Source organism: Brachycentrus maculatus, unplaced genomic scaffold, assembly GCF_059751285.1.
Source record: "Brachycentrus maculatus isolate JH-2025_06_01 unplaced genomic scaffold, ASM5975128v1 h1tg000092l, whole genome shotgun sequence".
Lineage (NCBI taxonomy): Eukaryota > Metazoa > Arthropoda > Insecta > Trichoptera > Brachycentridae > Brachycentrus > Brachycentrus maculatus.
In genome coordinates, this window is record NW_028280846.1 from 1,938,406 (window position 1) to 1,952,341 (window position 13,936).

Consider the following 13,936-nt stretch of genomic DNA (forward strand, 5'->3'; position numbering starts at 1 on the left):
ATTTATAGAAATGATCTCATCAGGCCGCGTGGTGAATCGTATCGTGAACATCATGAAATATTACTCTCGGTTCATCGTCAATTACACTTCAATACTAAGCAGAACTTAAATGTGCATATATGAGTGTATATGTGTCGCCTAGTTTCAAAATCCGCCAGATCGATCGTAAGTCGATTTTCCAAAACATGGAAATTTCACCGGGTAACATTTATGTTTAAAAGATTAGATTAAATATTATGAAATAAAGAATTTTAACATTTTTAATGATTTTTTTCAGTATTTAAAAAAATACACGAGACACAAACCGATAATGACGTCATCTTAATTTTTTACCTATCCCCGCTCTCTGATTGGCCGATATGGGTCAGAAGGCATGTTCCATGAATATAGGGGAATTTGAAATACAACGCCGTTTTTTAAGTATTTTTTAGCAGGGTTTTCAAGTATATAAATATTTTTAACAATAAAACCCACAATTGGCATTCCGATAGAGTATTTATTTTTAAAATCTTAAAAAATTGTATTTGGCGGATATTGAAAGTAGGCGACACGATGTAGATCTATCTTTTAACTCCAGGCCTTTATTTTACTTTATCGAAATGGCCAATTCATCAGTGGGCGGGTGGACGGGTGGAGTCGTACAATTAATCTCTGATTTCGAGGATTTTTATCAGTAACTCTTTAAGAATAAGCAGTACTTTTCGTGTATGACCTAAGGTTACGTATTTCATGCATAATCGTATGACATCATCAGTTTGCGGGGTGAACCACGTTTTTGCTATCTCTAGTCGGCAATAACTCTTCAACACTTAGCAATTACAAAAAAAAACCTTTCTTAATATTTAACATTGGGACTTTTACAGACAATATTTTTTCATTTAATAAATTACTGTGTTCAAATGTTAATTTAAAAAAAAAACACTTTTTTGAAATATACTCTTACTTTCACTCATAGGTATTATGGGTGAAATTGAAATAGTATTATGGGTAAAAGTGAAGAAGTTTTTTTGATTATTATTTTTAAATATATTTTCTTTTGTTATTTACAGTATTCTGCTAATTATTTCATGAAATTTATTTGAATTGAAAATGATTAAACGTTATTTATGTAAACTAATATATATATATTCATAATCTCATTCCAATAGTGAATAGGGCACTACATCAACTTAAAGATACTAAGTTGATCTTAAATTATATGTAGGCAAGCTGATTGATCTCACGCTTTAAGTAAAATTTGATAAATATTACAGTGAAAAAATGCTTATTTCTACTTTGACCCCCCTGAAAATTGAACCCGGTAACCTACAAATTATATATATATATATATATATATATATATATATATATATATATATATATATATATATATATATATATATATATATATATATATATATATATATATATATATATATATATATATATATATATATATATATATATATATATATTGTATATATATATTTTTTTAAATAGAAGTTTTTTTTTATTATTTACGAAAAAACTACATTTGTATACTGTTTCTGTGAGTCTGAGCGACTCACTATAAAAACTAGTGGATTGGGTTCGAACCCAGAAACATGTGACTCGAAAGTCCGCGACACTAACGCCAGGACTACAACCCAACACTTATGAAGGTGGTTTTCTTATACTACCACTATTACAAAAGATTTCCATTGCTAATTGTGTTGAAATGAATTTTATCCAATAGAGAATCCTAAAGAAATTACAAAAATAATAATAATAATAAAACCCTTATCCGTACCCTAATGGTGCATAGGGCACTACGTCATATAAACGAAGTGTTATCTTGATCGTTTTACACATGAAGGAAAGGTGATCAGCCCTCCGCTTCAGGTACCAGTCTAGGGTAATATTAAATAAATATTACAGTGAAAAATTCACTTATATAAAAATAAATAAATTACAAAAATAGATGATATAAAAATACTTAAGAAAAAAATTAAAGCTCATTACACATAAATCTTGAAAAACATACAAAAAAAGACTATTATACCATTTATTATTTAACATTAAACCACGAGTGTAAGTCCCTCTCCAAGCACAAGAGCTCAGTCTCTTTTTTGGAGAGGCACAGCGAATCGAAATATAAAAGTTTTCCATATGTATAAATGTTTCAAATGTATCATGTTATAAATAAAATAATAAAAAAGAGGAACAAACATTTGTTTTGAATATACTATTCTTATTTATACAATATTCTCGTCAAAACAATATATACAAACCGTTTTCATAACTATAATTCGACTGTTATTGAATATATAGATTGAGATTTTATGTACCTTTTTTCTACCAGGTACGCAGAAATACGATGGGTCAGCTGCATCGCCCCAGAAATATGTATAATTTAAAGTTAAAGTATAAAATATATTGGAAGGGAGCCGAGGAGAAACGACGCGAGGCGAGTGCTACGAAGGGGAGAGTCGGGTAAAATGGCCATTAGTTTCGGCATTGTTTCGGGAACACTGCGAGGGATGAGTCCATTTTTCCGCATTTTAATATTTTATTAGGGCAATAGTATGTCTGGCGGAAGTTTTTTTGATTTACGACCCCGACTGAACGCACCGACCTCCGCCCTGGGCTGGATAATTCCTTAAATTCGAACCTCTCGAGCGTAACAATGCGTGTTATATTGCAATTGGCTGTGACGTGTGGATAGTGCGTTACTTTCGTGATGAGAACCATACATTTATTCTCAATAATAAAAAAAGTATTCGTTGTTTTCGTACGAAAAAAACTTTAAAATTATAATATACATTTTTGACATCTCAACATATGTAATTGAAGAAGAATATGAAATTCTGGGCATTTATATGCTATCGACGATTTTTATTTCTACTATGTCTGTTTCGACTCAGAGAGCAAAAAATATGAAAAACAATCAAAATCACTCGATGATAAAACATATGTACTTTGTATTTTTTGTCTTACGCTTATCGGTTTTGATTTCATTAATTTATTCGGCAGTCAGAATATGGTCAATTTATTGCATATATGTATTTTTAATAAAATTTTTACTGGGTAAATACAACTTTTTCTTAACATTATTATGTATTTTGACATATTATGTTTTGATGCCTTTCGCGTATACAGTGTTTAAAAATGACGTGATATGCATCGTCAAACGTGTCATAGTATTTAAGAAACATTTTAAGAAATTCTGGCATTTACCAATTAAAATTTAAATCATCAAACTTTAAGTCTCGTACAATTACAATAAGTTTTTTTTTAAAGATAAGTTTCCTCATTCTTGACAGAGTCATTTGCAAACAATGCGTATTCTTAAAAACATTTTTTACGAGTGTGCATATTGTGTAGTAGGTACCTTTATTTTGTAAATCTTGTAATGCTTTGTGCCAGAATTAATTGTTATTTTCTTCTTTCACAGATGATGGAAAGGTGCACAAGATTGTACAATGGATGAGAAATGGGGAGAGCAAATCTACGCTTCTTGACATTTTCGATGTTACTCCAGGAGAACCGATACAGGTAATTGTTTATATTAGTCATGAGTCATCGATTTGAAAAACTTAATAAAATATCGATATACTTTAAGGAACATTTTGCTTTTAATTCACTTTTTGGACTCGATAATTTCATAATAATCCCATCAATTATTACGCAAATTCATTTGCGTATTTTTACATTATTACTTTTAGCATATTTAAGACGAAAAATTAAATTAAACAAAAAACATTAAATATTTAAGCTAGAAAGAAATACAAACCAAGAACATTTTTCGATTAATATCCTTTTTAATCAGATCAGATCTACAATAAAAAGTATTAAAACATAGAATCCAGTTATTAAATATATAAATGCATATATTATAAACTAACCCTTCTTACCCTTATCTGCACCCAATAGTGCATAGGGCACTGCATCTAATTGAAGCGGTTTTTCTTGGTTTCTTACATGAAGGCCGCTTCACATGCCAGCCCTGGAAATAATAAATAAATAATAGAGGAAGAAATAACTTTAATTTATATACACTTCTACCCCCTTTGGGAATTTAATCCGGGACCTTCAGTACTGTAGATAAACGAGCAAACCAATAAACTACGGAGGACACATCACTCACTCCTTTCAATAACGTCATGAATCAAAAATCGTCAATTTTCAGTTGTGCATGTTTTCGGAATACCCAGAAAATGTACTATATCCCAGCAAAAGTGGCATATTTTTAACTCAATATTTACGCGCTACAGGGCAGAAAGTGTTTTTTTTTGCATTTTGAAGAAAAGGTACTGATTTATTATTTTTTAAATAACCTAAATACTTTTCAAATGGAGAAAAAACCTTCAGGTTTTACCTAAAGAGATCTTTTCAATAAGTTCAATAAGTGGCTTGATACTATTGTATTATATTTGTAAACTTCAAATCAAACTCAAAATCATTTTTTTTGATTTATGACGTTCTTGAAAGGAGTGAGAATATATACATATTCATTTATTTATATAAATACGTATATATATATATATATATATATATATATATATATATATATATATATATATATATATATATATATATATATATATATATATATATATATATATATATATATATATATATATATATATATATATATATATATATATATATATATATATATATATATATATATATATATATATATATATATATATATATATATATATATATATATATATATATATATATATATATATATATATATATATATATATATATATATATATATATATATATATATATATATATATATATATATATATATATATATATATATAAATATATATATATATTTATATATATACATATATATATTTGAATATAAATATATAAATACAAAAACTCAAAAGTAATATGTATGAGGATCACATAGAAAAGTCGGTTGTGACCTATTTTGTATTATACGTATGTTTGTATCCGTCTTCCTTTATAGGCCATGGAAATCTCTCGCGTCCACGGTTCCCTGTACGTCGGATCAGATCAGCGAGTCAGGCAATTGCAGCTGGTCATGTGTGCGCGCAGGTACGACAGCTGCTTGCGGTGCGTCAGGGACCCTTACTGCGGGTGGGACAAGGACGACAATACGTGCAGATCATACCAACCCGGGTAAGTCTTCAATCGTAATTTAAACTCTCATCTTATTTACATTTTTAAAAAAATATCCAATTCACAAAATTGTCATGTCATCCTGTTCACAAATCTTGGTTCTCCCAACTTTTCTACATCTCAATATGTATGAAGAAGAATATGAATTGCATTGAGGATTTAAATGTGATTGTATACATCCTTATGGGCCACCAAAAAAAAACAATACTGTAGAACGGGGCTACTTGAACATTGATGTGTTACTTGAGCCCAGTACATTTTTTGGTCTACAATAATGAACGTATCGACATGATTCATTGTTTCCCTGACAGGTGACATATTGTATTGTTGGGTAATATATCTAAAATTAAACAAGGTTTTTGTTGGATTGAATTCTATATTTATTTATGTTTATCTTGATACGGGACGCGTTTCGTCTTCTTAGGACATTATCAATTAATAATGTCCAATTCAATATGGAATTCTACCAACTGTCTGCAGTTACAATGAATAAGACGTTTATTGTCACGATACTTCGATCGATACCACGATCTAAATATTTTTGTTGTTCTGGGCTCAAGTAACACATCAATGTTCAAGCAGCCCCGTTTTACGGTACCAAAGATAAAAATGAAAACATTTTTTTCTACAATATATATTCGATATGTGTCCTAACCCTTATTCACAAATCTGGGTTTCTCCACTTGGGAGTTTTGTTAACATTTTGAAATTTCAATATACATGAAGAAGAATATGAATATTTACTGTCTGGGTATTTATATGGCTTATGACCTTTCATAGGCTTGTTAACTGATCACTTTACAAACGTGTAACATTCATCATTCTTTCCATGATTTACAACCACACTACTCAAAATTTTGAAACTCATGCATAAATTATAAATCTCATGACGCGTTACGTTTTAGTTACCGGGAGTCATTTATGGTTGGTTTGTCATCTATTTTTCCAGATATTTTTTTTGGATTTCGTATCCGTTAATTTCTGTATAATTTTTAACATTTTGTATCAGAATATGGCACTAACTTTAAGATTTCATCAAAACTTTGTTGGAAATATATTTTTCTTTCCTTTCTCCAATTTATATTATTTTTTCAGACTTCTCCAAGACGTGGCCAATGATACAGCTGACATTTGCGACTCGTCGATTGTTAAGAAGAGTATCACAGTCACGTGGGGGCAAAGCTTGCACTTGGGGAGCTTTGTGAAGATGCCGGAAGTATTACAGCCTCAGGCAGTCACCTGGTACCATTACTCCAAGGAAAAAGGACGCTACCAGATCGTCTTCAGGTATTTTGAAAACATCTGTAATTTTTTACTTTATAAAAAAAGTCATCCGATATCTCAGTTACCTGATATAAATTATCGCTTTTTCAACTTTTGGCGGAAACAGCTTTCTGACTACAAATTTTCATTCTGCAACTCCTTTGAACAATAAATCATATATTTGATTTTACTTTTGTACGTGTGTAAATATTGCGAGACGTACGTCAAACTTTCATTTTTGGAAACTAATTCCTATGACATACCACATAATTCTTTCAATGTTGTTAAAAAATTTTTCAAAGGAAACACTTGTTTTTTTACTACTTGAGTATATTTAAGACTAGTTTCGGAAGCTTATCCTCCATCTTCAGGTCTAAATGTAAAAAAAATATTTAAATTTAGTTACTACACATTTTAACTGACTTAAAAAATACTTCTAATTACGCCGTGTCTCTTCAAAAACAATCTTAGCTCTTGTGCTGGAAAAGAGACTTACTCCGAATATAAATTTATTTAATTTAATTAAGGATATATAACAATAAATTTTAGACGTATTTGTACATATAACAGATAAAAAGTAAAAAAAGTACCACATTTGTGAATAAAACTAATACATGTATTGACGTGCGTATTTGTTTATTGATATATTAGATTACTTTACGTAATATGTACCTATATGATTATATTAGTCAACTATTTAAGCTCTAATTCACAATATTATCATTAAATTCAATGACGTAATGATTTCATTTTAATTCAATTGAGCGATCAAAATATATTTGACATTTAATTAATGAATTATAACACTGACCACGTATATGAGCACATTTAGTATTGAAGTATTTACATGGTATTTAAATGAATAAACAAATAATTACATTTGAATTACTTAAAAAAATAAACTTTGTTGGTTTTAGCTCATTAACATTCAACATACTAGCGAAAATAAATTTTTGGAAAAACTGATAGTTCGGTGTAATGTCCGTGTAATTCCAATGCATAAATAAATTTTATAATTATTATATTTATTTAATGAATTGATTCGGCAGTAACTTTGTGGTAATATCTATATATTTTGATTTTATTTTATCAATAATTATCACTTCTTCTTGAAATCTTTTTTGATACGTGTTTCAATGCATTCAGCATTACAAGGTGTTTGATAATGATGCTAAATGCATCAAATCACGTCTTACTCCACTTTTGAATAAGTATTGGTATTAACTAAGTAAAATTAACATAAAAATAGCTTTATTTAATTTGAAATCGTTTCGAAATTTTATTTTACAGATGTGAAAGGGTTGTAGGTATTTAACTCATTATTTCTGTTTATTCTCAGGCCCGACAAATACATTGAGACGTCCGAACATGGCCTTTTAATAATTGCCGCATCAGAAGCTGATGCCGGAAGGTATGACTGTTGGCTGGGAGGTTCTCTTCTCTGCTCCTACAATATCACTGTCGACTCTCACAGGTATAAAATAAATGAAAAATCTAACAATTAAGAATACTGCATAATGATTTTTTTTTAATTCTTCTAAATCCGTGTATTTTATTATTTCTTTTTTTTCAGGTGCTCACCACCAGAAAAGAGCAACGAATACCAAAAAATATACTCCAATTGGTGCCACGAATTTGAAAAATATAAATCTGCTATGAAAAGCTGGGAGAGAAAACAAGATGTAAGACTTTTTTGAAAATAATATATGTAAATATTATTTAATATGTAAATCAATTATTAACAGTATAACAATTACCAAAGCCTCCTGATAAGTTTCACTCTCAAAACAAAAGCAATGTTTCACATACGATGTTTTTGTAATGATGTTTAATGTATCGAAACACGTGTCATAACAAATCGCTACAATTAGTGGTTTATACCAAGTTAAAATTCAAATTTAAATACATTGAAATCAAAAAGTGGAGCTTTGCTATTGATGGCATTTATAAAATAAAATAATTTAACTGACGGTCGGTCAGTTTTGCGTAAATTTGTTTTATGAACCAATTTAGAAACCTTGTTCTTGAATCACTAGAACTTCACTAGAGACATCTATTGGTGAGATGTAAAGAAGCTTTTTACTAAGCAGAAACTTTTATATTAGTATGTGAGGTCCGAATCCTGGATTATAATCACACACATGAGAAATGCCAGAAAATACCATATTCATTTTTATTATTTAAGCTTATAATTTTACCAGATAATTTATTTACAACATTTTGAGTGTGTCCAAATACTTGTTCACAAAATCTGGATTATCTCCAATTACAGGAGTTACATTCATATTATTTTTTGACATCTCATCAAAGATGAAGAAGAATAATCCAGATTTTGTGAACAAGTATTTGGACACACTCAAAATGTTGTAAATAAATTATCTGGTCAAATTATAAGCTTAAATAATAAAAATGAAAATGGCATTTTCTGGCATTTCTCATGTGTGTGATTATAATCCAGGATTCGGACGTCACATACTAATATAAGAGTTTCTGCTTAGTAAAAAGCTTCTTTACATCTCACTAGTAAATTTGTTTTACTCAAGTTATGCAGGGTAACACAAAATTAATCACACTTTCAGAAGAAGTTATAATTTTTGCATATAGCGTCGTACGTACATCAATTATATTTGACATTTGTGAACTAGATAGTTTTTATGCAAACGGATTGATAAAACGGGCCCAAATGCGTTTCAACACTGGCGGCAACCTCTTGACAAAAAATATAAAGGTGCAAATAAAGATTTCCATCACGCAAAATCTTTTTTTTTTATTTAGTAAAAAAGTTATTCAAAAACAAAATTGGATGATGAATTTTGCGCCACTCTTATTTATTTTGTATACTGCAGCTGTTTCATCAAAAAATATCAAATATAATTGAGGTGCGACGCCATTTAAAAAAATTATAACATCTTCCGATTGGATGATTAATTTTGCGCCACCCTGTAAGAGTAAGGTTGGAGATTTATCTTAAGTCTACACCTAGTTATTTAGCTAACGCTCATGACGTCACGAAAAGTCTACCCTGATAAGGTTTCTCCCTTGGGCCATTCATCATTCTTTATCTTGGTCATCCTAACAAGCTAGCTCAGCAGGAATACCGCATACTTTGATTACTATACGATTGTTTTTAATATTTTTATTATATTTTCCAGCAATGCGCAAGGCAGAATGAGTCCAATCAGAACACACACCCCAATGAAATAGTGTGATAGCTGCTGCAGTTCTTCTACCTGCTATTCGTTTCCGTGATTCCAGTTAGCTGCATCCCGATTCCTATCGTGCTGAGAACCTTCGAAGTTATCAACGAACAATAAACCTTCGAGACAGTACAGTGCATAAAAATAAAACTAATAATGGCATGAAAACTTTTTTCACTAAAATCGTTTTGCCGAAAATTGAACTATTAAAATGTGCCACGAATATAAAACGTAGAATATAGTAAGCAGTGAATATTATCTACCGATGAACAGTGAGCCAGGGGTGTATCGAAAAAATTGAATAGTTTGAAAAATATTCCAACGAATGGAAATATTTGAACAGTGAAATTTTCGTGAAACAAATTTGTGATTTTAATGTTTTATTTTCATATAAGACTATTATTTTTAATTTTACAAATCGATATTTGTCGAGGAGTGCACATATCCATTTATCGTGTTTTAATTAAAGCTACTATCGTGAAGTATGATGAGATGAATGATATAGAGTACATATAAACACTAAGATTTACAGCAATAAATATAATAAATTGATTTCGTTATATGTAAAGTAAAGTTTGTTCTAAGAGGTCATGATAAAAATATCGACTTCAAACGATTTTTTTAAATTTCTTGCTTATATTGTTTAAAATTTAGTTTGATTTATTTCCTGAAGACTGTTTGAATTTTATTTTTAATTTAGATAAAATATTCTCTCAATTGAAATAAAAATTATTTGAACCAATGCCATGTATAAATTAAATTTAAATTCTTATTTTAAGGTAGATTATTATAAAGTACGTCACATTTAGTCTTAAACCACTTGTAAAAAATCATTTCCTCGCTTAGATGATTTAAACATAAGCTATCATCAACATAGTCTTGCATCAAACAATCATGGTCCATGTAACATTAACTTATGTTGGTGTGTACTATATAAAAGCTGCAAGTCATTATCTGAGCAGTACTATCCTTAGTCAAATTATAAGATAATTTTGCAACCATAATAAAAAAGCTTATTACTTGTAGTTAGAAAGATGGATAACCATCTTTTAAATATAGAGTTTTTAAAATACCTTGAATTCAATATTTCGATCTCTTAACAATAGAATCAGTCCACTTTATTTAAATCGTGTTTAAAATATGTAGTTATTTTTTATGGCTTTCATTTTGATAAATATTTTTAAAAAAATAATGATTTCATCCAAATTGTGTATTTACGCAATAACCAATCTTATTTTTATTCTGGGCCTATAGTCAACATTACTATAGATCCGTTCATAATTATTTGGAAATTTCTATATAAGAATAAAACAGTTTTTTTTTTTCATTTATTGCAACAACAAAAATCAATTGATTAAGAAAACAATGTTTTTATATTATTTTCAATCAGTGGTTTTGAAATACGACCTATTTTTACTGAAAAATTAGTATGTGTTTTGTCATTTTCTGTAGAATCTTATAAAATACGTGTATTAAAAAAAATACTGAAAATGTGATCTACTTATATTAAATAATAGAATAGATTTTAATTTAAGATACTGGAAAGAGGTTGTATATAAATATGTTTTTTTTCTCAATAGCATACTGAATTACACTGAACTACCTTTAATACTATTTCGAAATAACACGGTGGAAAAAAAAATTAACATTCATTTATCAATGCGTAACTATGATTTGAAATTCACTACAACCCTCATATATACATTTTACTCAGTATTAAGAGATACAGTAAGCATTAATGATTTTTTTGATATCCTGATCTGACTTTTATAAAAAAAATCTATCAACCATATTTTTTGTTTTTATTTGATTTATATAAATTACACGAAGAGCGTTTATACTGTAAAATGGTCAGTTCAGTATATTTTAAATGGATAAAAAAAACCTTTTTCAATTTACGAATATAAGAAATAATCTGTTTTTTTTTTTTAATAAAATAGAACAGTCGCCATTGATATTTCAAATCTTACTATTCTTAAATATTTTTAATGAAATGAAGTTAATATCAAACATATTTTAATACTTATAAACATTTTTTAATGTAAAAAATGAAACCATTTGAAAAATGAATTCGTTGCGCAATAATTAATAGGTACTTAACGTTTGTTAAATAATAAGTATTGAGAAAAACTTAAAATTAATAAGGGAAATGTAGAAATGTGTACAGTTATTTTTAATTGCCGAATCGAAGGGGTTATATATACATTTAATTGTTTATATAATATATATTTAGCAATATTATATCTACATTATAGAAATATGGTATGGCGAAATTTGTTGAAGAAAATAACTGATTTTTTTTTCTGGCGCCGAATGCGCCACTGGCCATTTTTTATAATTATGTATTTTATATTTTAATTTGGCTTTTTTCACTTTTCGATGAATAGGGTGCTAAACATATGAAAGGGATTCGCTTTGTTCTTTTATAAAACATTTTTATGTTGAAATTGAACCAATAAATTTATCAAAATTGAAAACCGTTTTTTATTTACCCAAAATAATTGTTCATTGAAATTAATATCGAATAACACTCTCCTTATCATTCATCGTTCATTTTGTGTAATACTACTTTACTCAAAGTGAACGATGAATGATAAGGAGAGTGTTATGTATATTACCATACCACAAAGTTAACAATGATTTTGTTTATTTATTTAAATTAAATAAGTACATTGACGGGCCCATTGCTAAAAGACAATATCTACCAACCAACCAAGTTCCAAGAATTTGAATTGTGTGGTTGTTAATCATGTGCAGAATTGGTGAATGTTACACGTGTGCAAAGTAATCACTTAAACTAGTCAATGACGGTCGTAAACCCCGTAAACGCTCGGACTTCCATATTCTTAGCTTTAAAATAAAATAAAAATAATTATGTAATGAAATCTTAGATTTTACAATTTCATTCAAATTCAAAGCTTTATAATATTTTTCGTAAAACAAAAATAACGTCCGCCAATTTTTCTTTTATTAAAATATCAAATCTTTGATTTATTTAACAGCAATACGGTAGATTCTCCACGCCAAAAATCAAATTTAAAAGTTGCACCCCTAAGTGTCGGAAATATTATTTTAATGCACATTATTTTTTTTTTTCTCATCAGGATCATATTAGTTTCGGAGGATTTGCATTATTCATGCACATCGTGCGGTCACCCTACAAAGGGGAGTTAGTGAATTTTAATCGACTTATCAATATCCTGATTCAGACTTTTTTTATTCCTCTTTCATCCCTTGGAAATTATGAAGAAGAAAAAAACGATTCTATTACAAATATTACTGAGACTACCAAATGACTCTATCTTTCAGTAATATTTTGATAGTTATTTATTTCCCATTATACATAACTAAGCGCGCAGAACATATCCTTTTAGTTGACAAACTTGAAGTTAAATGAGCATTCAATAAGAATGAAACATAATCTATTAAAATTTTAAACATAAATACAATCGTACGTAAAAGAGATTAATGATAATATCTCAATTAAGGCCGATTTTTTTATTAAATATATGAACATGATTTATCAAATTAAATTACAATATCGAATATTTTTGTTTGAAACTAACTTTACCCGCCACGTGATGCTGTGGCTCATTTAAGGTAAACAAAAAATAAAGAAAATAGAAATACATTTTCAATGTCAAATTTCATAATGCTTGCGATGCAATAAGAATAATAAAAACCTATTTTAATTATTGTTTCGGCATTTACTTTGTGGAAGACATGTTAAAATGATTAAGGAAACACTTGTACATATTTAAGTTATTATTCAGACCTGACGATGGAAGTTTAGCTTCCGAAACTACTAGTCATTAATAAACTCAAGTGGTATAAAAACAAGCGTTTCCTTAATCATTTAATTAAAAATCTATAAAACAATGCAATCAAACGCATTTAAAATGTTTTTTTTAATTAAAAAAATATATTATTTTTGACATCTCATTAAAGATGAAGAAGAATATGGAAGTCTGGGCATTTACGGGGCTGACGACCGTCATAGGCTGGTTTAAGTGATCATTTTACACACGTGTTTCTTTACATCTCACCAATAGATGTCTGTAGTGAAGTTCTAGTGATTCAAGAACTATCTTTAAAAAATTGGTTCATATATATAGAATATAGAACTTACAAGAATTTGAGTAGTGTCGTTGTCAATAACGGGTAGAATTGGTGAATGTTACACGTGTGTAAAGTGATCACTTAAACCAGCTTATGACAGTCGTCAGCCCCGTAAATGCCCAGACTTCCACATTCTCCTTCATCTTTGATGAGATGTCAAAAAATAATAAAAAATTATGTAATTATTGAAGTTTCACTGATATCCTGAATCATCCTCATACATTACTAGGAGT

At 28.7% G+C, this 13,936-nt stretch overlaps 1 protein-coding gene across 2 annotated transcripts in view; it reads left to right on the forward strand.

The window, feature by feature from the left end:
* Window positions 1–12,061, forward strand: part of Sema2a (Semaphorin 2a) — a 312,654-nt gene extending 300,593 nt beyond the window's left edge. For both annotated transcript variants that reach the window (XM_088258309.1, XM_088258308.1), the window contains 6 exons: window positions 3,413–3,513; window positions 4,952–5,124; window positions 6,220–6,411; window positions 7,727–7,861; window positions 7,961–8,069; window positions 9,540–12,061. In XM_088258309.1, coding sequence (XP_088114435.1) covers window positions 3,413–3,513; window positions 4,952–5,124; window positions 6,220–6,411; window positions 7,727–7,861; window positions 7,961–8,069; window positions 9,540–9,596 — 767 coding nt within the window. In that variant the 3' untranslated portion in view covers window positions 9,597–12,061. The remainder of the gene's footprint in view (window positions 1–3,412; window positions 3,514–4,951; window positions 5,125–6,219; window positions 6,412–7,726; window positions 7,862–7,960; window positions 8,070–9,539) is intronic.
* The last annotated feature ends 1,875 nt before the right edge of the window (window positions 12,062–13,936 follow it).